Source organism: Bos javanicus, chromosome 6, assembly GCF_032452875.1.
Source record: "Bos javanicus breed banteng chromosome 6, ARS-OSU_banteng_1.0, whole genome shotgun sequence".
Classification (NCBI taxonomy): Eukaryota; Metazoa; Chordata; class Mammalia; order Artiodactyla; family Bovidae; genus Bos; species Bos javanicus.
The window spans coordinates 88,478,414-88,502,578 of NC_083873.1; the positions used below are offsets into that span (position 1 = coordinate 88,478,414).

The 24,165-nt window shown below is 37.0% G+C and overlaps 1 protein-coding gene across 12 annotated transcripts in view; it reads right to left on the bottom strand.

Moving 5' to 3' along the window:
• Positions 1–643: 643 nt before the first annotated feature.
• Positions 644–24,165, bottom strand: part of ANKRD17 (ankyrin repeat domain 17) — a 166,146-nt gene continuing 142,624 nt past the window's right edge. For 11 of the 12 annotated variants that reach the window (XM_061420434.1, XM_061420432.1, XM_061420431.1 and 8 more), the window contains 7 exons: positions 23,915–24,064; positions 20,929–22,565; positions 13,135–13,332; positions 3,905–4,153; positions 3,181–3,359; positions 2,616–2,780; positions 644–1,713 (listed from right to left, as the gene is read on the bottom strand). In XM_061420434.1, coding sequence (XP_061276418.1) covers positions 1,654–1,713; positions 2,616–2,780; positions 3,181–3,359; positions 3,905–4,153; positions 13,135–13,332; positions 20,929–22,565; positions 23,915–24,064 — 2,638 coding nt within the window. In that variant the 3' untranslated portion in view covers positions 644–1,653. The remainder of the gene's footprint in view (positions 1,714–2,615; positions 2,781–3,180; positions 3,360–3,904; positions 4,154–13,134; positions 13,333–20,928; positions 22,566–23,914; positions 24,065–24,165) is intronic. The other variant, XM_061420435.1, reaches the window with a different exon arrangement.

Here is a 24,165-nt window from a genome sequence, read left to right on the forward strand (position 1 = left end):
TCTAAATTAAAAGATACAAATGTGTTTATAAATTTCTGGATATGTTTGAGAAATCTTTTTACTCTTTACTTAGGTAACCAGAGTAAAAGAAATCATTTCATTTTCTTGAACAGTCAAGGAACCATATTAATATTGTTAACCTGGGTGATCTATCTGAATTTTAGTTAATGTTTATGTTTCACCAATGAGGAATTATGTCTATTATTTTTTAAAGACATTACTTCACTTTTATGCTTACTTTCTAATTCAACCATATTATTTATTATATCACATGAGACAGGGTAGGACACATATTCTTCTTGGAATATGTTACTGTTTATTTTTTCAAGTGAAATGAATAGATAAATCCCACTGAGTAGTTTAGTGTGGCCCTGTGTCTTACATAAACAGGTTAAACAGGAGGCTTTATTTTGTAACCTGTGTATTCATGTCTACCATAAGTTGTCTTAATGACAACGCCAAATTTATTACTTGCCCCAAGTTAGCTGTTGATCCCTTTCACTGATAATATACAAACAAGTGTAGAAATTAAGAAGGCTTTAAAATATGGGGGGAAAAAACCTTTAAATTATTGAAAACTGAAATTTTTATGTTGATTCCTGATGACTCCAAACCCAATGTTAAGAATCAATATTATCCAATATAAAATGGTACACTGAATTGTTTAATAATAAACAGTATATAAGAGCTTGTATATGCTGACTGGGAACCAGTGGTGGCTTTTTAAATTCTCAGAAAGACTGAATGTTTTATGATTAGAAGAAACCACAGGTGATGATGCAGATTCTCCATCTCTCTGTAGCAGCCATTAGAGTAAAAATCTTTATAGAATTATTTCACGATCAGAAAGAAAATTTTACTGGTATTAGTGGCAAGGGTGAGGAGAGAAACAAAAGAGTGAAGAGAGAAGTGTGTATTAGTTTTTAAAAGTGTGACAAGGTAATAAAAAGACATGAAAAAGTGTTAAAATTTCTTACTCTATATGTGCCTTGCTGCAAACAAACTCAAAAGGAGAGCAGCACGGGTATTTTAAAAGCCAGCGTCGGGAAACATTCACTGATAATGCCCATTGTTTTACTTTATACTTAAATTACACAAGCAGAAAAGTTATACTTATTAATAGTTTAATGTATGAAGGAAACATCCAGATTTCTGAATATGAAGGTACATATCTCACATTAATTTAAGTCTACGTAAAGTAGAGCCTCTATACTGACATATTGAAATTTACTTTCTGCTTAGCCTTTTCTGTTATGTAAACAATTGTACATTTATTTGCCATTCTAAAACTTCAGGATCAAGTTTACATAATTTTGCTAAATTTCCGTGTTTGCTCAGAAGCAGTTTACAGTACTAAAACCAACCAGCCAAAGAACAGCTTCAACAGAAAGTTATGTCCAAAGGGGAAGAGGGAAAAGAAAAAAAGAAAAATGATAAGAAAAAGGCTAACTAAGGTAAAACGGATGATGATGGGGAATGGGCAGTCACAAATGTTCACAGAAAATAGGTCAGTTAGTAAGTTCTTCTGCAAAAAGCCTACACACTTCAGTCAAGCACATCAGTAGAATGATTTGGGAGCATAAATTTTTTTTTCGGCCACTTGTGATTTCCTCTGAATGAAAAGGAATCTGCAGGCTAACAAGCTGATCCTCATCAGCCAAGCTGGTTCATATGCACACTGTTCATGTGAGGTGCCCAGGGTCCAGTCCACACCTATGAATATAAAGCACACGTTTTATTAAATATGTATTTAACATATACTTGATTAAAATAAAACTCTTAAACACTAAGGAATATTTATGAGCTAAACCAGCTAAGTTTCTCAGTTAACTGGCAACATACTGGGAAACAATAAAGAAAAGCAGTGATAAACCACTATTATCTGTTGTTTTCCTGCCTCTACTCTTACCCCTCGAACAGGATCTGAATTACCATCATTTTTAAAAAACCGTTATCTGAGTACATACAGGTTGATGATTGTGGAATGAAAATCAGGTATTAAATATATACCACAATAAGTTAAAATATACAACCATCTCTAAGCATTTTCACACTCACATACTATTTTGACATTTATAATACTTTTAATAAATAACCTCTAGATGGACCTTTTTGCACAACTAAATTTTGATACTTTACAACTTAAAATTTTTTACCTACCACCTGCTACTCAATGGAATATATTATGTCTTTCCTAATTTTGGCCCCAAACCACTACCTTTGGTACCCTTTTCCATATCCCTCTGCTATATTTCAGCTATAATAAATTTCCCTCAATTTCCCCAACTGCCCATATTCACCAAACTCTCTCACAACCATGATTTATCTCTATTACATTTGTCTTGGCAGCTAGGTGCTATGCTTAGTTGCTCAGTCGTGTCCGACGCTCTGCGACCCCATGGACTGTAGCTCATCAGGCTCCTCTGTCCATGGAATTCTCCAGGTCAGAATACTGGAGTGCGTTGCCATGCGCTCCTCCAGGGGATCTTCCCAACCCAGAGATCAAACTCAGGTCTCCCGCATTGCAGCTGGATTCTTTACTGTCTGAGCCACCAGGGAAGCCCCTTGGAAGCTCATAATCATTAAATAAATGTTCATGGAATGATCAGCCTTACCGTTTGAGGGCCATTATTTTCTGTGGAGCTTGAAACCATCTTTATCAGGGAATTCCAAGAGGGGTCCGCAGCATGAGGGCCGTTAAATATGGGTCCTCCAGCACCATCAGGAAGTGGTGCTACTGGAGGAATCATTGCATTCCCATACACAGAAAAAGGCATACCCTTAAAAAAGAAAACAAGGATTATGCACATTGAAGTCACTGGTTATTATTTTTCCCAGTATAATCAATACCCTAAAATTGTATTTGAAACTTCACCTCATTTTGGAACATGTAAGCTATCTAAGTGATTTAAAAATTATTTTCCAATATGATTTCTTCCAGCATTAGACAGAAGACAGTGCAAGCCTAGTATATAAAATCTTTTGTCAAAAAACATTTCTCTAAACAACTCAGACAAAATCAGGATTTATAAATATTTATATTTTAGCTAGATTTTCACCTATAATTTCAAGCCAAAGCTCCAGCACCATTTCACAAATGCTTATACATGGGAAGTAAAATAAGGCTAATAATCAGAAAATCATTTAGAACTAATGAACATGCTTTTAAATCACCATTACCCCAACTTTAGGAAAGTCCATGTATCCTGCAGGAACATGCTGATGGAATGTACCAGAAGGAGTTACAATTCCTGTACTCTCTCGCTCCATTGCTTGATGCTGTGAAAACACTCCTGGATCAGACATTGGCCTGTGAATCATAGGATTTCCCATCCCAGGGTTACACCAGTCTACTTTGTCTGAGGGAAGATGAAGAGGCAGAAAAAAATAATTGGGAGATATTTAAAATCAGAAAACAGCAAAAAAAAAAAAACTTTATATATGTCTAATATTTTCTACACTGGATGTGAATTCCTTCAGAATAATGACCTACTTTTATATCTTTACCACAATATTTCCATGTTTGTAGGTAGTGAAACAATAGCCTCATAATGTAACCTAAACACTTTGTGTTACAAAACAAAAAAAAAGCTAAGATAAAACTAAAGAGCCCCAAAGGAAATATTAATATTTCCTTAATATGATGAAATGAAGAAAATAATATGCTTGCATTAAACTATACTCAGCAATGATTAACTCAGTGAGAGATCACAGGTGAACAAAAAAAGTTTCAAACTCTTAAATAAATTGATTAGTCAAAATGAAGAGATATGAACACATATTTTCTTAAAAGAATGTTTATGATAATTAAATACTGCTTTTTAAATTAAAATTATTTAAATATTTTAATATTTTGGTTAAATATATAAACTTAACTTCCAATAAGCAGAATAGCATACCATACCTTGATTGCCAGCAATCCCTTCAAAGGACCAGATGCCACTGTGTCCTACTGATGTGGACAAATTACTCCCAATAACAGATGGAGCTGAAGTTCCAGTTTGCCTGATACGTGCAGAACGTTCCGTCCCAATAGGGACTGGAACTTTTCTATCCTGAGAGACGTTGCTGGGCTTTTCTGACCCTAAAGGTACTGATGATGGGGCAGGAGAAGGTGCACGAACTCCAGAGGATACTGACTGTGCAGGAGAATCTAGAGAAAAGATATTGGGAAATAATATACACTGTCTCTATAGAGCCTGTAATTTTGTAAACAAAATTTTAGAAATATGAGTATAATGCTTACATAATAAATTATGTATATTAAAATCTGGTTAAAGTTCTGTGACTTTGCAGTCATTTTTTAATTTGGCTCACAATTTTCCTATTTAGTTTTGGGATAGTAGAATGCGAAATGTGAATGCTGCCTGCACACTAATTAATATTTAAATTAATTTGCCCTTGACCATAAGTAAAATATAACACCAGAGCAATGAGAAGACAACATTTAAATTAAAAAGAAACAACGACAACAAAATGGAGGTGGGGAAAATCACTGATTGTATTGGCAATTTTCAAACTATTTTCCTTGGGAATATTTGTCCCTTGGTTGTATGTTAAAAAAAAATAAGTTTCTTTAAATCAGGACTTCACAGAACTTTAATATGCTGATAAAATACCAACAGAAGGCTATGTTTCATAACCCAACTGATTCACTGTACCTTGTGGATATTCCACAGAACACACTCTTAGAAGTGGCAATTTAAGTTTTACTTATCAAAACAAGGCTAGTTCTTAATACACACAATTTGGGAATATTCATTAGTGATTTAGTCTCTTTATACACTATAGTGAAGAAAGTGAAAGAAAGTGAAAGTCGATCAGTCGTGTCCAACTCTTTGTGACCCCATGGATTATACACACAGTTCATGGATTTCTCCAGGCCAGAATACTGGAGTGGGTTGCCTTTCCCTTCTCCAGGGGAATCTTCCCAACCCAGGGATCGAACCCAGGTCTCCTGCACTGCAGGCAGATTCCTTATCAGCTGAACCACAAGGGAAGCCCAAAACAATAACAACCTTCTTTGGAGTAGAACTTGGGATATATTTCAAGCTCTTCTACTTTTTTTTATACATGCTCAGATGCTCAGTAGTGTCTGACTCTTTGTGACCCCATGGACTGTAGTCCACCAGGCTCCTCTGTCCATAGAATTTTCCAGGCAAGAATACTGGAGTGGATTGCCATTTCCTTCTCCAGGGGATTTTCCCCACCCAGGGATCGAATCTGGATCTCCTGCATTGCAGAAGGATTCTTTACCAACTGAGTCACCAGGGAAGCCACCACAGTGAAGAAGGAAAACCAAAACCAATCATACTTTTCTTATTAAAGTCTAAATATAAAGCATATTTAAAATTAAATAGAGGCTAAACTGTAGAGGAACTTGAAGCTTAGAAAGTCAAAACAGTTACCTGCATAGTGCATAGCTACAATTTATTTGAAAACAGAAATAACTGGTTTAAATATGAACTGAATCTTTGAGGGCTACATACAAGATGAGATTATGAAGAAGCCTATATGTAAAGAGAGTCAGTAGTAAGAGGACTGACAAGAAACAGACTATGAGTGAGAGACCATAAATCCTCTAAAGAGAGACAGAGAGGTAATAGCTGTCTCAAATCTTAGATGGTTTCAAAGATCACCCTGCATAGCCTTGAGGTAAGCACCACTTTCCTTGAGATCCCCAGGTCTACAGTCCTTGCTACGAAAAGAGCCTAATTATAATTTTTGTTCTTATCCCTAATTATTATAATTTCTTTAATTAGAATAAACAAGAAAAATCTAATTCAGAGTCATGTTATTAAATATGCTAACTTATAGAGAAAAAACAGATTTTATAGGTTTTGATGGAATACAATCTTGGGAATCTGTTTTAGAAAAAAAAAAAATACAAATACAAAACTCGGTACAGGACCTTGGCAGGGCCCCTTGCAAATGAGATACCCTGAAACTTAAGTTTCAGTAAATCCACTTCAGTTCTGAATTCAAATTGGAAGAGCAATATGACTTACAAATGGAAAAAATGCTCCTGCAGGAAAACTGCACTGCATTGTCACGCCTCAGTTCAGTGTTAACTGAACTACAGTAGATCATGAGATGACTGTGGTTAGTTATGAGTAACAAAATTTTTTTTTCAAGGTTAAAGAAAACAGAAGAGAAAATAACAGCATGAAAAAAAAACAGCAGCATGAACATATACTGTAAGGATGTAAGTACTGTTTTATAGATATATTTCAGTCACACACAGGTATATGCATACTGAGTCATGATGTAAAATTAATTTTTTCCTTAAAAAAAACTGTCATTATTATTATTTTTACTGCTTTTGGATACAAAAGAGCCTTATAAGACTGAAATGTCAAAGTGACCCACTGACTAGATTTGCCAAAGCCTGAAACTCACAGAGCACCAGTGATCAGTACTCAAAGCATGGACGGGTTGAGCACTGACAGGATAGACCTTAGCAGTCTGAGTGGGATACGGGCTCAGGGGATCTCTGCCTAGGCTGTATGCAGAAGGATCTTGGATATCACCAGCCTGTTGTTTTGCAGCCTCAGGAAGGTTTTCTGCTTTCTTTTTTTAACTTTTTTATTTGGAAGTAAGGGACCCATGTCCCACATATCCTAGTTTAATTTGCCAGAGTCCTAATATCATGTCCTGACATTCTATAGAGGAGAAGGGAAAAAAAGAAGTGGAATGCACGGAGAAATGTTGATACAAGCTGTTCAAATACCTAAAACCAGATAAATACATTGTGAAGAATAAGTAATGCTTCTTGGGTTAGTTTTCCAACAGCATGCAGAATGGCAATTTTTATGAAAAATATATAGATAAATATGAAAAACGAAATTTTGAAAGACTACCATAAATAAACAAAGCTATGAAATGACATTTATGTGAACAGATAACTTAAAGAATAATCAGAAGTGAGGTAAAACAAACTAAATGGTCATTAAAAAGTATTAAGATTTTTATTAGTAGTAGTAGTACTGTTAGTCGCTCAGTTGTGTCCAACCCTTGGTGACCCCATGGACTGTAGCCCACCAGGCTCCTCTGTCCATGGAATTCTCCAGGCAAGAATACTGGAGTGGGTTGCCATTCCCTTCTCCAGGAGATCTTCTCAACCCAGGGATCGAACCTGGGTAGGTAATGAAATGCAAACTAGTTAAAAGTTCAGTAATACAGGGAAAAGTCTGAGAATCTTGGCCGATCAACCAGTCTAATAGTTGCAAAATGATGACTCAAATTGTAATTCCTTTTACATTTATGAGTTGTCATTATACTGTAATGACATTGTAAGTCCCCCGTCTGCATTGTAAAATTTTATTTATAACCATTACGTACTCCATGGATTCTTGTTTTATCCAGTGAGCTGACATTATTCATTTTGATGGTTAAATTGTCCTGAATTTGGCTAGTGGGAGCTCCTTCAAGCTATATGCTGCATTCCTCTGACATGCCCCAACCATCTAAACACTTAATTACTTTCTGACACTACAAGACTTTTTGCAGACTTCTCTTATACTCTTCCTGCCCCAGCTCTCAAATCAGCTATTTCCCCAACAAGCCCTAGTTTCTTTTAGTGGATTAAAACATTTAACAGACAGATCTGGATGCTGAATGTGCTTACTGCTACTGAAGATCCATGGCTTCTAGGCCCTTTTCAGTAGATAGTTCTGGGGGGAAAATGGCAACTTTATGTGATTCAATCCGAAACATAACATCATTTTAAAATCATGAGTTCATATTGATCCTCTAATTCCAATACAATTTCATAGCATTCTTCCTTGCCTTACTCTACATTCTTCTCTTCCTACAATCAGAGCCCTGGATTACATCATTTTCAATATTCTTATTTATTCATTTGCTCAGCCCTATAATATAACCCATGTAGGTTTAAAATCACTCATCCATAACATAAAATACAAATGTCCTAAGTAGAAGTGAAGATTTTGTCTGTAGTCTATTTGTCTTTTGGGTTTACTAAATACCAATGTCTTCAATTTAGATTGTTTCTTTTTCATTTAGTAGGTTTATGTTAGTAATTTAAAATGCAGATAGGTTTACTTGTTTTTACTTATTTTCAATTTTAGTGTTTTTCCCTTCATCAAGGTTGGTTCTGTTTTAAATTTGTGAATATTAACATGGTTACAAAAACAAAACTATTATTTCTACTGAGAAAAGTTCTCCTTCTTCCCTATTTCCTTACATTCTACCTCAAAGTCTGATGAGGAATAAAAGCAGTTTCAAAGTAAGTGCCCACAGATTACTTTACAAATTACAAAGGGAAAAGTGATAATTTGATAGTGTAGAAACCTATGAAACCAAGTGATCAAAGTAAACAGCACAAACTGACATTTTATATTTTCTAATGTAATACCGTGAGAAGGCTGAAACACTAATAGGGATGTTCCTGTCAAAAATACATAACTTAAACTTAAAAATGAAGAAATATCAGAAAAACAAATTGAACCATTTTACCAAACAACTGATCTGTAACCTTAAAAAAAAAAAAAAGCTTTCTTTGAAAGATTCATAAAGTCTAAGCAAACACTTCCAGGTTATTTGAAACTAAAAAGACATGGGAATTACATGCAGTCTGTGACACTGATTTTAATCTTGAAAAAGAGGAGATATTAAAGGCATTATTGGGATAACTGGTGAAATATGAGTATGGACTATATATTAGATTATAATGTATCAAAGTAAAATTTGCAGAAGTTGATTAACTGCATTGCAGTTTTGAAAGAGAAAGTTCTTGTGATTCTAAAATATTATAATCTGGAGTATTTAGGGGAAATCAGTCTGTATCTGCAACTAACTGTAAAATGGTACAGTAAGAAACCCCTGCAGATGATGACTGCAGCCATGAAATTAAAAGACATTTACTCCTTGGAAGAAAAGTTATGACCAACCTGCATAGCATATTGAAAAGCAGAGACATTACTTTGCCAACAAAGGTCCGTCTAGTCAAGGCTATGGTTTTTCCAGTGGTCATGTATGGATGTGAGAGTTGGACTGTGAAGAAAGCTGAGTGCTGAAGAATTGATGCTTTTGAACTGTGGTGTTGGAGAAGACTCTTGAGAGTCCCTTGGACTGCAAGGAGATCCAACCAGTCCATTCTGAAGGAGATCAGCCCTGGGATTTCTTTGGAAGGAATGATGCTAAAGCTGAAACTCCAGTACTTTGGCCACCTCATGGGAAGAGTTGACTCACTGGAAAAGACTCTGATGCTGGGAGGGATTGAGGGCAGGAGGAGAAGGGGACGACAGAGGATAAGATGGCTGGATGGCATCACTGACTTGATGGACGTGAGTCTGAGTGAACTCTGGGAATTGGTGATGGACAGGGACACCTGGCGTGCTGCGATTCATGGGGTTGCAAAAATTTGGACACGACTGAGCGACTGAACTGAAGAAAGCCCTACAATCCCTACACACACATATTTTACACACACACACACACACACACACACACACACACTTTCTTTCTCTCTCTCCTCTCACACACACACAGATACACAGCAGGGAAAGGGAGGAATGTGGTAACATGTTAACAAGTAGTGAATGGGCGTGGGGAAATATACAAGGGTTCTTTATGCTATCTTAAAGGACCCTAGAGATATAAACAAATGCAACATGTTTACCTTAAAAAGAAAACACAACACATTTACCTTAAGTGGTTCATGGTTCAAAAGCAGAAAAGACCTATAAAAATGTTTTAGGACAACTGTGTGTGTGTGTTCTTAGTTGTGTCCGACTCTTTGTGATCCCATGGATTGTAGCCTGCCAGACTTCTCTGACCGTTGGATTCTCCAGGTAAGAATACTGGCGTGGGATGCCATCACCTCCTCCAGGGGATCTTCCTGACTCAGGGACCCAGCCTGCATGTCTTATGTTTTTTGCATTGGCAGGTGGGTTCTTCACCACTAGTGCCACCTGGGAAGCCCCATCGATCTTTCTTGTAATGAACTAAATAAATAAATATCCATATTCCTCCAGTACACAAATTTATGTTGTACTGAATACAGCTTTAAATAACTGAGGCTGTAACTTTTTATTATAAGCCAGATAGTTAAGACTAAAATGTCATAATCAGTTATTCCTTATAGTTATATTTACTTTCAATGTTCTATTAATAGTTTAAGTTTAGATAAACCAGGCTAAATAGCTATGTTATACTATATTCACTTTATCTCAATTATGATTCTTAAGAAACTTTCTTCAGCTTTTTCAAAGATAGGTAAAGTATCCTCAACAGGAATCGCTATGAACTTCTCTCCTTTTTTCTTGGTACCTTATTTGCATACTTATTACATTATTTCTGGCATGATTTTGTCATAGTCATCTTATTTATTTATTCTTTCTTAAACCATTTATTTTAACTTAGGGACACCGGTACAAGGATAGGAGAAGGCAATGGCAACCCACTCCAGTACTCTTGCTTGGAAAATCCCATGGACAGAGGAGCCTGGTGGGCTGCTGTCTATGGGGTCACATAGAGTCAGACACGACTGAGCGACTTCACTTTCACTTTTCACTTTTCATGCATTGGAGAAGGAAATGGCAACCCACTCCAGTGTTCTTGCCTGGAGAATCCCAGGGAGGGCGGAGCCTGGTGGGCTGCCATCTATGGGTCGCACAGAGTCGGACACGACTGAAGCGCCTTAGCAGTACAAGGATATGTAATATTCCATGTGACAGTCTCTGTTATTTGATAAACACAAGAAAAACTACACAATATGTAAATTCACTATATATGTTCAAGCTTTCACTGGCAGACATGCAAATCTCTCAAATATGAATTTTTTTTTTTAATTCTTTCACTCAGTTAACCAGTCTCTATTAACTGAGCTCTAATGTTGTTAGAAGAAATTGTTAAAACTTAAAAAAAAACAAAAAAGGATTCTTATTAAAATTTCCTCAAAGTGAAAGCAATTTGATGTCTTTATCCTCACTAAATAAATAAATAACCACAAATACAAAAAAACCTACTACCCTTATTACAGAATTCTCTTAATGTGCTGAATTCTCTGTTTACGTAGCAGATGAGATTTAAAGTAGACAAAAAAGTAGCCTTATACTACAAATCCTTCTTCATGTAAGCTACATTCTCAAATCTAAAAGTAAATGTAAATCAACAGGTGATAAAACAAGACTTTTGATTCTCAAAAAATGATCCATCTTAGAAATAAACCTCAAAAACACAATATTCTAGATTTGATCTAAAGTTGATTCTAATACTTTAAAAACCTGGAGACTCTATTTAAATTCCTCCTAATTTCAGATTGCCAAGAACATAAATTACACCTTTTATAGTATTTATTTATTTATTGAGGTATAGGATTTACAACTTTTTGTTAGTTTCTGGTGTATAATACACACTCTTCTTCTTTTGCCTTCAATCTTTCCCTATACACACACACACACACACACACACACACACACACAGAGGTACATGTACGTATATACTGCTTTCCATATTCTTTTTAATTATGGTTTATTGTGTGCTAGTATGCCAGCAAATCTGGAAAACTCAGCAGTGGCCACTGGACTGGAAAAGGTCAGTTTTCATTCCAATCCCAAAGAAAGGCAATACCAAAGAATGCTTAAACTACTGTACAATTGCACTCATCTCACACTCTAGTAATGCTTAAAATTCTCCAAGCCAGGCTTCAGCAATATGTGGACATGAACTTCCAGATGTTCAAGCGGGTTTTAGAAAAGGCAGAGGAATCAGAGGTCAAATTGCCAACATCCGCTGGATCAACAAAAAAGCAAGAGAGTTCCAGAAAAACATCTATTTCTGCTTTATTGACTGTGCCAAAGCCTTTGACTGTGGGGATCACAATAGACTGGAAAATTCTGAAAGAGATGTGAATACCAGACCACCTCACCTGCCTCTTGAGAAATCTATATGCATGTCAGGAAGCAACAGTTAGAACTGGACATGGAACAACAGACTGGTTCCAAATAGGAAAAGGAGTATGTCAAGGCTGTATATTGTCACCCTGCTTATTTAACTTATATGCAGAGTACATCATGAGAAACGCTGGGCTGGAGGAAGAACAAGCTGGAATCAAGATTGCCAGGAGAAATTCAATAGCCTCAGATATGCAGATGACGCCACCCTTATGGCAGAAAGTGAAGAGGAACTAAAAAGCCTCTTGATGAAAGTGAAAGAGGAGAGTGAAAAAGTTGGCTTAAAGCTCAACATTTAGAAAACAAAGATCATGGCATTTGGTCCCATCACTTCATGGCAAATAGATGGGGAAGCAGTGGAAACAGTGTCAGACTTTATATTTTTGGGCTCCAAAATCAATGCAGATGGTGATTACAGCCATGAAATTAAAAGACGCTTACTCCTTGGAAGGAAAGTTATGACCAACCTACATAGCACATTGAAAAGAGACACTACTTTGCCAAAAAAGGTCCATCTAGTCAAGGCTATGGTTTTTCCAGTGGTCATGTATGGATATGAGAGTTGGACTGTGAAGAAAGCTGAGTGCCGAAGAATTGATGCTTTTGAACTATGGTATTGGAGAAGACTCTTGAGAGTCCCTTAGACTGCAAGGAGATCCAATAGTCCACTCTAAAGGGGATCAGTCCTGGGTGTTCATTGGAAGGACTGATGTTAAAGCTGAAACTCCAATACTTTGGCCACCTCATGCCAAGAGCTGACTCATTGGAAAAGACTCTGATGCTGGGAGGGATTGAGGGCAGGAGGAGAAGGGGACCACAGAGGATGAGATGGCTAGATGGCATCACTGACTCAAAGGACATGAGTTTGAGTGAACTCCAGGAGTTGGTGATGGGCAGGGAGGCCCGGTGTGCTGCGATTCATGGTGTTGCAAAGAGTTGGACACAACTGAGCTACTGAATTGAACTGAACTGAAGGGACTTCAGTCCCATTCCACTCTTTGTGACCCCATGGACTATAGCCCACCAGGTTCCTCTGTCCATGGGATTCTCCAGGCAAGAATAATGGAGTGGGCTGCCATTCCCTTCTCCAGGTATAGTATTTAACTTATTAAGAGGTTTAAAACTTAAAAACTCCAAACTTTGAAAAACTTTAAAACTTTTTTTTAAGGGAACATAAAGGCAAACTCTTCCTCTAGAATTACTGTGTATTACTCACCATTTGATGCTGATGAACATGGAGTCAACAAACTAAGTGGGGAAAAATGTTGTCTGTTAAAGTTAGCAGCTGTGGGTGCTCCTCCAAGGGGTGCCCCAGGTCCATACATTTGACCTCCTGAAAGGTTTGAGGCAAAGTTTCCCAAATGTGTAGAGGAAGGTGTTACAGAACCATATGGCGAGTCCATATTGACAATACCTACAACGTAGAAGATAAATCATAATTTATAATAGTTATCCTTAAGATATATAACTAAACTAGAAAAACCTAAAATTCCAAGAGGTTCCTAATAAATGCAAATATATTTTGGATTATTAAAAAAATTTCTCCTTGTTTACTTCTTCCAGTTCACTGACTCATTACCTCCCCCTTTATTTTATAAAGATAGCTATAAAAAGGAAATTAACATGAAAAATATTTTATATTTAATGTTAATTTTGACAGATTATTATTTATTATAGAAACATGGAGATATAATATAACACTAGAATTTACATAGGTTTGGTGGGCAAGGAGTTGGATCAAATTTTATCTTTAAAAAAACTTACAGAAATCAATCAATTAAAAATAAATAAACATTAAAAAAAAAAACACTTAAGGGGAGGGAGGGATGAGTAGGCAAATCACAGAGGATATTTAAGATACTGAAAATACTCTGGATGATAGAATGATGGTGAATACACATCACCAGACTTTTGTTCAAATTCACAGAATGTACAGCATTACAAGAGTGAACCCTCATGTAAACTATAGACTTTGATAAGGATGTGTGAATGTACATTCATCAATTGTAACAAAAGTACTACTCTAGAGTGGGATGTTGGTAATAAAAGAAGCTAGGCCTGTATGGAGGCAGATGGTATGGGAAATCGTTGTACTTTTCTCTCAATTTTGCTGTGAACTTAAGAGTGCTACTTAAAAAAAAAAAAAAAAACCTTCAAAAAATGAAATAAAAAAGCTACAGAAAAAAAGGACTGTAGATATACTCTTGTAATAAAGAGATCTGATGATCAGCACCTTAACTAAAGTGACCATGCTTTCCATAGCTAATTGAGACAGTCTGTTACTGAGTACCTCCTGATATGATGCAGTGTGAGATTCAAACATTACCTATCTGATGTTCCTGCTAGAAATGTTTAATCAAAATGTAACCATGGATTGAGAAAACAGGCAAATCTGAAATGTAGGACATTCTTCAAAGGATTCAATGTGGATAAGAACAAAAGAAGGTGGTGAGATGTTTTTGACTGGAGGAGATCAAAGAGACATAGTAGCCAAAAGCAATGTGTGAACCTTGATGGCTGCATCAAAAAGATAAAATAGAATGTATAGGCATAAAGGATATATCTGGCATGGTGGGTCTACACATTGAGTGCTATTACTGCATTAATTTTCCCTTTCTAGGGTGTAGAAATAGTGGTAGAAATAGCTGTGAAGGCAAACGTGCCTGTCTTGACCTGAATCTAATACTTCCCTCTGATGGACTCTCAAGTTGAACTTCATGGCTAATTTTGGCTCTAATCACTGTATACCCCTTAAAACTTCACCTCCCTATGACTGTGTCCTTCTCCTATACTTTTCAAAAAAAACCGGTATTTCCTTTTTCTCTAAATCTTAATTTTAGTATGTTTTTAACATTTAGTAATATTATTCATAGTTTTACAGTATTAGTAAAAATAATGGTCATTATACATAAATATAAAATGGAAGTTGATGGAAAATCCCAAGTCTTCTTGGTTAATTCCCACCCCCACCGCCCCCCAAAAAACTAGCTAGTATATGGCAAATATCCTTTCACATGTTATCTTTAGGCATATATTCACTTTGTGGTGGTGGGTGGTTTAGTTGCTAAGTCGTGTCTGACTCTTGCGACCCCATGGACTGCAGCTCACCAGGCTCCTCTGTCCAGAGATTTCACAGGCAAGAGTACTGGAGTGGATTGCCATTTTCTTCTCCAAATTTTAGTCTTTCTTAACATATTTCTAACAAAATGTGGTCTACTGGAGAAGGGAATGGCGAACCACTTCAGTATTCTACCTTGAAAACGCCCATGAATAGTATGAAAAGGCAAAAGATAGGACACTGAAAGAGGAACTCTCCAGATCAGTAGGTGCCCAATATGCTGCTGGAGATTAGTGGAAAAATAACTCCAGAAGGAATGAAGAGATGGAGCCAAAGCAAAAACAACACCCAGTGGTGGATGTGACTGGTGATAGAAGCAAGGTCTGATGCTGTAAAGAGCAATACTGCATAGGAACCTGGAATGTTAGGTCCATGAATCAAGGCAAATTGGAAGTGATCAAACAGGAGACGGCAAGAGTGAATGTCGACATTTTAGGAATCAGCAAACTAAAATGGACTGGAATGGGTGAATTTAAATCAGATGACCATTATATCTATGACTGTGGGCAAGAATCCCTTAGAAGAAATGGAATAGCCATCATAGTGTTAACAAATGAATCCAAAATGCAGTACTTGGATGCAATCTCAAAGATGACAGAATGATCTCTGTTCATTTCCAAGGCAAACCATTCAATACCACAGTAATTCAAGTCTATGCCCTGACTAGTAACACTGAAGAAGCTGAAGTTGAACGGTTCTATGAAGACCTACAAGACCTTTTAGAACTAACACCCAAAAGGGATGTCCTTTTCATTATAGGGGACTGGAATGCAGAAGTAGGAACTCAAGAGAAACCTGAAGTATCAGGCAGATTTGGCCTTGGAGTACAGGATGAAGCAGGGCAAAGGCTAATAGAGTTTTGCCGAGAGAATGCACTGGTCATAGCAAACACCCTCTTCCAACAACACAAGAGAAGATTCTACACATGGACATCACAAGATGGCCAACACTGAAATCAGATTGATTACATTCTTTGCAGCCAAATATGGAGAAGCTCTATACAGTCAGCAAAAACAAGACCGGGAGCTGATTATGGCTCAGATCATGAACTCCTTATTGCCAAATTCAGACTTAAATTGAATAAAGTAAGGAAAAGCACTAGACCATTCAGGTATGACCTAAATCAAATCCCTTACAATTATACAGTAGAAGTGAGAAATAGATTTAAGGGACTAGATCTGATGAACTGTGGTCGGAGGTTCATGACATTGTACAGGAGACAGGGATCAAGACCATCCCCATGGAAAAGAAATGCAAAAAAGAAAATGGCTATCTGAGGAGGCCTTACAAATAGCTGTGAAAAGAAGTGAAAAGCAAAGGAGAAAAGGAACAATATATCCATTTGAATGCAGGGTTCCAAAGAACAGCAAGGAGAGATAAAAAGCCTTCTTCAGTGATCAGTGCAAGTAAATAGAGGAAACAATAGAATGTGAAAGACCAGAGATCTCTTCAAAAAAATGAGAGATACCGAGAGGACATTTCATGCAAAGATGGGCTCAGTACAGGACAGAAACGGTATGGACCTAACAGAAGCAGAAGATACTAAGAAGAGGTGGCCACACAGGAGAACTACACAAAAAAGATCTTCATGACCCAGATAATCATAATGGTGTGATCACTCACCTAGAGCCAGACATCCTGGAATGTGAAGAGTCAAGTGGGCCTTAGGAAGCATCACTACGAACAAAGCTAGTGGAGGTGATGGAATTCCAGTCAAGCTATTTCACATCCTAAAAGATGATGCTGTGAAAGTGCTGCATTCAACATGCCAGCAAATTTGGAAAACTCAGCAGTGGCCACAGGACTGGAAAAGGTCAGTTTGCATTCCAATCCCAAAGAAAGGCAATGCCAAAGAATGCTCAAACTACCGCACAATTGCACTCTTCTCACATGGTACCAAAGTAATGCTCAAAATTCTCCAAGCCAGGCTTCAGCAATATGTGAACCATGAACTTCCAGATATTCAAGCTGATTTTAGAAAAGGCAGAGGAACCAGAGGTCAAATTGCCAACAACTGCTGGATCATCGAAAAAACAAGAGAGTTCCAGAAAAACATCTATTTGTGCTTTATTGAGTTTGCCAAAGCCTTTGTGTGTGTGGATCACAATAAACTGTGGGGAATTCTGAAAGAGATGGGAATACCAGACCACCTGACCTGCCTCTTGAGAAACCTGTGTATGCAGGTCAGGAAGCAACAGTTAGAACTGGACATGGAACAACAGACTGGTTCCAAATAGGAAAAGTAGTACATCAAAGCTGTATATTGTCCCCCTGCTTATTCAACTTATATGCAGAGTACATCATGAGAAATGCTGGACTGGATGAAGCCCAAGCTGGAGTCAAGACTGGCAGGAGAAATATCAGTAACCTCAGATATGCAGATGATACCACCCTTATGGCAGAAAGAAGAACTAAAGAGCCTCTTGATGAAAGTGAAAGAGGAGAGTGAAAAAGTATGCTTAAAGCTCAACATTCAGAAAACTAGGATCATGGCATCCAGTCCTATCATTTCATGGCAAACAGATGGGGAAACAGTGGAAACAGTAGCTGACTATTTTTTGGGGGCTCCAAAATCACTGCAGATGATGATTGCAGCCAGGAAATTAAAAGATGCTTTTCTTGGAAGGAAAGTTATGACCAACCTAGATAGCATATTAAAAAGCATATACATTACTTTGTCAACAAAGATCTGTTTCTTCAAGGCTATGGTTTTTCCAGTGGTCATGTATGGATGTGAGAGTTGGATTATAAAGAAAGCTGAGTGCCAAAGATTTGATGCTTTTGAACTGTGGTGTTGGAGAAGACTCTTGAGAGTCCCTTGGACTGCAAGGAGATCCAACCAGTCCATACTAAAGGAAATCAGTCCTCAGTGTTCACTGGAAGGACTAATGTTGAAGCTGAAACTCCAATACTTTGGCCACCTGATGTGAAGAGCTGATTCATTTGAAAAGACCCTGATGCTGGGACAGGTTGAAGGCAGGAAAAGGGGATGACAGAGGATGAGATGGCTGGATGGCATCACCGACTCAATGGACATGAGTTTGGTTAAACTCTGGGAGTTGGTGATGGACAGGGAGGCCTGGCGTCCTGCGGTCATGGGGTCGCATAGTCGGATATGACTGAGCAACTTAACTGAACTGAACATTATTACCTAGATGTTACATTTTTTGAAAAGTGAAGTATTTTCACTAAATTCCAACTTTAAAAAATTAAATAACAGACATTTCTCTAAGCAGACATACAGATGGCTAAAAAGCATATGAAAAGATGCTCAACATCACTAATTATTAGAGAAACACAAATCAGAACTACACGAGGTATCACCTTATACTGGTCAGAATGGCCACCATCAAAAAGCCCATAAACAATAAATGCTGGAGGGAGTATGGAGAAAAGGGTACCCTCTTACATTATCGGTAAGCATGTAAATTCATATAGCCACTATGGAGAACAGTATGGAGGTTCCTTAGAAAATTAAAAACAGCTACTATGTGATCCCTGGTCTCTGACTCAGAGGTAAAACAATCTGCCTGCAATGTGGGAGACCTGGGTTCGATCCCTAGGTCGGGGAGATCTCCTGGAGAAGGAAATGGCAAGCTACTCTAGTATTCTTGCCTGGAAAATGCCATGGACAGGGGAACCTGGCAGGCTACAGTCCATGGGGTTGCAAACAGTTGGACACGACTGAGCGATTAACATAGTATGTGACCCAGCAATCCCACTCCTGGGCATATACCATAATTTGAAAAGATATGTTCACCTCAATGTTCACTGCAGCACTATTTATAATAGCAAGGACATATAAGCAATCCAAATGTCCATTAACAGAGGAATGGATAAAGAAGATGCGGTACATATGTACAATGAAATATTACTCGGCCATAAAAAAGAATGAAATAATGCCATTTGTAGTAACATGGATGGCCCTAGAATTGTCATACTGAGTGAAGTCAGACAGAGAAAGACAGATATATGATATAGTTTGTATATGGAATCCAAGAAAAGAGTATAAATAAAAAAAACTTATCTACAAAACAAAAATAAAGTTACAGATGTAGCTCTGTACATATGTAGAAAACAAAACTTATGGGTACCAGGGGGTAAGGGACCAACTGGGAGATTAGGATTGACATATATACACTGCTGTATATAAAATAAATAATAAGAACCTACTGTACAACACAGGGAACTCTACCTACTCCTCTGTAATGGCCTATATGGGGAGACAATCTTAAAAAGAGTGGACATATGTATGTATATAACTAATTCATTTTGTTGTACACTTGAAACTAACACAACATTGTAAATCAAATATACTCCAATAAAATTTTAAAAAAAAGCATTACAATGTATTAGCATATAAAGCTTTACAATAAATTATATCGATTCTATTGTTTTAGGACTCAAGAGAAACTGCTTTTGAAAATTCATAAAAAATGTTTCAATCAACTCCCAGCAAAGAAATATTTACTGATCATGTTCATTACATTTATGTGCTAATAGGTAAACATAACAATCAGTTCCCATTAATCCCAGAATGTCATCTCTTCAATAACACACATCAAGTTGGCAACCTTTCTGTAAAGGCATAAATAATATTTTTAGACATCAGTAAAGCATGGAAATAGAAAAAGAACATTATTGGAAAATTGTGGAGTATGAATAAAGTCTCTAGTTAGTTATAGTGTTCCAATATTAATTTCTATGTTTTAATAAATACATCATGTTTATGTAAGATGTTTACACTAGGGGAAGTTGGGATAATTATAGAAGTTATAGAAGAACACTTATATAAAAAAAATTTCAAAGTAAAAAGTTAAAAAAGAAAAAGCAACCACTCAAAACCAGATCTTTAGATCTTCTTTAAATATCAGCACTGCCCAATAGAACTTTTTATGTTAACAGATGTGTTCAACATCTGCACTGTGCAATATGGCAGCTACCAGTTACATCTGCTCATTAAGTAAGCACTTGAAATATGATCAGCCTACAGACACTATGGAAAACAGTGTCTTGGAAAACAGGAGGATCTTCTTAAGAACTGAAAATGGAACTACCACAACGATCCTGAAATTCCTCTTCTGGAAATATATTCAGAAGAAACAAAAATATTAACTTGAAAATATACCTACGCTCCCATGTTCATAATAGCATTATTTATAATTGCTAAGACATGGGAAAAAACCTAAGTATCCATTCATGGATGAATGGAAAAGCAGTTGTGGCCCACATACACTTTTTTTTTTAATATGGATATTCCACTGTGTGTGTGTGTGGCATATAAACACACACAGTGGGATGTTATTCAGCCATATATATATTAAAAAAGAAGGAAATTCTGCCATTTCTGATAAATGGATGTGCCATGAGGGCATCAAACTAAGTAAAACAAGTCAGACAGAGAAAGACAAGTTTATATTTTCATTTATATGTAGAATTTAAAGCAAACAAACTCACTGAAAAAGATCAGATTTGTGGATATCAGAGGTGGGTGGGGGGTGCAGATTGAAGGTAGAGTTGACTGTAAAGCGGAAGTAAAATAAAATTTTAAAAATATGTGGTAGTTTTTATTTGAAAAAGCAAACTTTTGATGGCATTTCTTATTAATTTAAAATATGAGAGATTGTTTTTTTTACTTTGAGAGAGAAAAATGTATCTGATGAAGAAATTTACTTATGGTAAATTTAAGGTAAAATCCATTGCAGTTTCTAAAAAGATTAAAAAAAAATAATAATGCCATACTAAATACACTCAATACTCACAACAGCATTTGATTTAGTAAAACAGTTTGTCCATCTGGCCCAGTCAGAGTAAAAGTACTAGAAAATAACCAGAGTTTTTGCATCATCTGTGTAAATGAGCAGGTGAAGAATGTCAGAAAATACCACCTACCTGAGGGACTTGGAGCAGGTCTCTGTAATGGTGGTCTGAAACCTGGAGCTTTAGAAGTATCAGATTGATGTAAGGGATCTGAATTTGGCAAATATGAGGATTTTCCTGATAGCATAGATTCTGGTGTTGACTGAGATGAAACAACAGATCCTCCCCAGAAGGCATGAGCAGAAGTCGGGCTATTTTCAAACAATGTGCTAAAGGGCCCAAATGGTAAGGGGGCACTGAAATTGGGAGCAATAGGTTTATTTGCTGGATGTACTGAATTTTGACAAGCACTTTGTGTACTTAAGGTCGAAGGTAGCTGGACAGAGGAGGGAACACTGTGAGGTCTTTTAATGTGATTGACACTGAGGACTGCAACAGATGAATTTTGCACTGGAGCTGGATTCTTGTGAGGGGCAGTTGTGCCATGAGAGGGTGGTCTAATAGCAGGTGGTTCCATTTTAGGAGGAGGCTGGGAGCATCCCATTTGTGTCTGAGGCATAGGGTAAGTCACTGGGGCAGTAGAAGGCACCGCCACTGGAGCAGAACTTGTGGTTGCTAAAGGAGTAACAGTCATTCTGACTTCCGGGGGAGGAACCTGAGACTGCTGAAGAGGTGGTCTTGGCTCCTGAGAAGCAGATCCCGGAGGCTGTTGCTGAGTAGAATGAACTGATGAACTCCCAGAAGAACTGCTGCTGTTTGGAGGTCTACCGTTTGTTGTTTCTACTACTGGTGGACTACCTGCTTCCGGTTCAGAGGAAGATGCCCCTTTATTTGGAGATGCTGTTCCACAATCCAAAGGGCTGTTTCTAGAAACTCCTCCTGGCTGGGCTGGTGGTGACGGGGAAGATGGGGATGATACTGGGTAGTGTTCTTTGGCAGTAGGCATAGGATATGTGGCATTTGTGGGTGCAGTGCTGTTGTTGCTTGCTGTGGTTGTGACCGTTGTGGTGGTGGCATTGGATGTCTTCACAACTGTGACAAAAAGCTGCCTTCTAACAGAAGGTGAACTCGGACTGCCATTTGTAGATGTACCAGGCACCGTTGAAGCTGATGAACTGGTTGTAGTTGTTGGACTTGAAGTTAAAGAACCTGCTGAATTCACCTGAGAACCACTGCTATTCTGATTGCTATGGCGAGGCACCATGTGAGGCTTAGGCGAGTTAGTAGCTCTGGCAGGGCTCAAAGGCCTGACAGGAAAAGGACCCCAAGTGGATTGAGCTGGTGGAAAAGTACCTCCAAAGTGGGTCATGGGCAACCTTGGTGGACGGATCTGCTGGAAAGTCTGAGCAGCAAGCAAAGCATGTGCAAACTGTGGAGGAGGATATGCTAATGGAAGAGAAACTGGAAAACCAGGCCTCACATTATTCACTGGATTCTTAATGGTTTTGTGAGTAGATGCAGAAGAAATTGCAGGCACAGTAAGTGCTGTGGCAGTTTGAGATGTTGATGACAGAGCTACAGTCGTCATTTTAATTCCCATTAAGGAACTGTTAGCAGCAGTGGTGGTAGGTGCTGATGACCCTATTTTGGAATTTGCTGAGGAGCTTTTCAAACGATTCTTTGGAATGAGTTCATCAATTTCTTTGTCTGGATCCTTGATCAGAGCATTGATCAACTGAGTTGCCTGTCTTGTTGATTCAGTGCCACCCCTACAAGTTGATCAAAAAAAAAAAAAAAAAAATTAGGTCCAATTTCCCCTTTTTAAGATATATAAGGCCTAAATTCATTTGTGTGTGCACTGCATATGTATGCACATATATACAGAGAACAGATTAAAAGGTAAGCAGCAAGTTTTCTATTTTTGAGGTATTTTGCAAGCAAAGCGATAAACTGTCCAACACACCACTATATTTTTCAAAGGAGAAACATTACTTCTTTCCAAAAAATTTAATTTCACTATTGTTTCCTCAGGCTAAGCAATCATTTTCCTACTGTGAAATACATTCTAGATCGAAAAATCACTGCACTTAAAATCCTACATAATCCATACTGTTACCATTAAGTTAAACAATTGATCAACATTAAAAACAGTACAAGTAAGCAAGAACAATAATAGCACTGAGTAAGAAAACAGTCTTTTAAATTCAGGTATGTAAAATGAGTATTTACAGCATGTTTACTACTGGTTTCTTTATAAGTAGAGTGATTATTTTAACTATTTTGGACAGATGTCTCAAAATGAGAGAAGAATCCTGATAATGCCAACAATGGCCATAATAAGGTCAAAACCCAGTCTTCAATGTTTAGGAGTATATGTGATTGACAGGAAAACCTTATGGAAACCCAGAGGTGGAGGGTTTCTGCTTTCCCTCTTCTCTGGATAAGGCAAGTGTGACCACACCTACCCAAGAAGAGGCATAAAAAAGATAGGAGAGGAGAATAAGTATAAAGCAGAGTGAGTTAATTGCCTTCTTCCTGTTGAGGCAAGTTATTAAACTATCAGCTCCTCTATTACTATGAAGGGCACCAGTCTATCACAACCAAATTTATGATTTCTTACAATATCATCTTTATTTTAAGGATATTACAGCTTAAAAATACTCAAATATTAATTCAAAACAAATATCTACTTTAGATTTAAATCTATTACTGAGCTCATACTCTAAGTATACAATCTGAGAATAATAAATCTCAAATGCTAATTTAAGACTAAGATGGAAAACTACTAAAATGTGTTAGAAATCCATTCCTTCTAAAAAATTCTCAGAATAAGTTTTAAGAATGCCTTATTAAATGTTTATATAAGGAAAAATTATTCAAATCTTTGTCATACACACAAAAAAGAAAAATTCTTTTAAAGTCCTTTGAAATACTTCATAAGAACATATAAATTAGAAAACAAATTTTAAGAGTTATTTTCTCTAAAATGAATCAAATTCTCATTTAAAAGTAGGCTATTAAATACAAAGTTCCATTGAAAACTCAAAAGCTTGTCTATAATTTTTAAGCTCTAATGCAATAAATATAAAGGGAAAAAAAAAAAGAGACAAAATTTTGCCTTATAGTTATTATCCGGTCTCCCGTCTTGTCCTTCTGCTTATCAATATCTATGTGTGCACCAGTGAACTCCCGAATCGCATTAATATTACAGCCTCCTCTTCCAATCACTCTGGATATCACAGTTGATGGAACAGATACTTTCTTTGACCTGTTTAATGGTTAGGAAAATAAATTAAGATAAATCATAAATATCAATGGTTGTAATTAAGACAGTTATACTAATTTTATAATAAAAAATGCAGAACATTG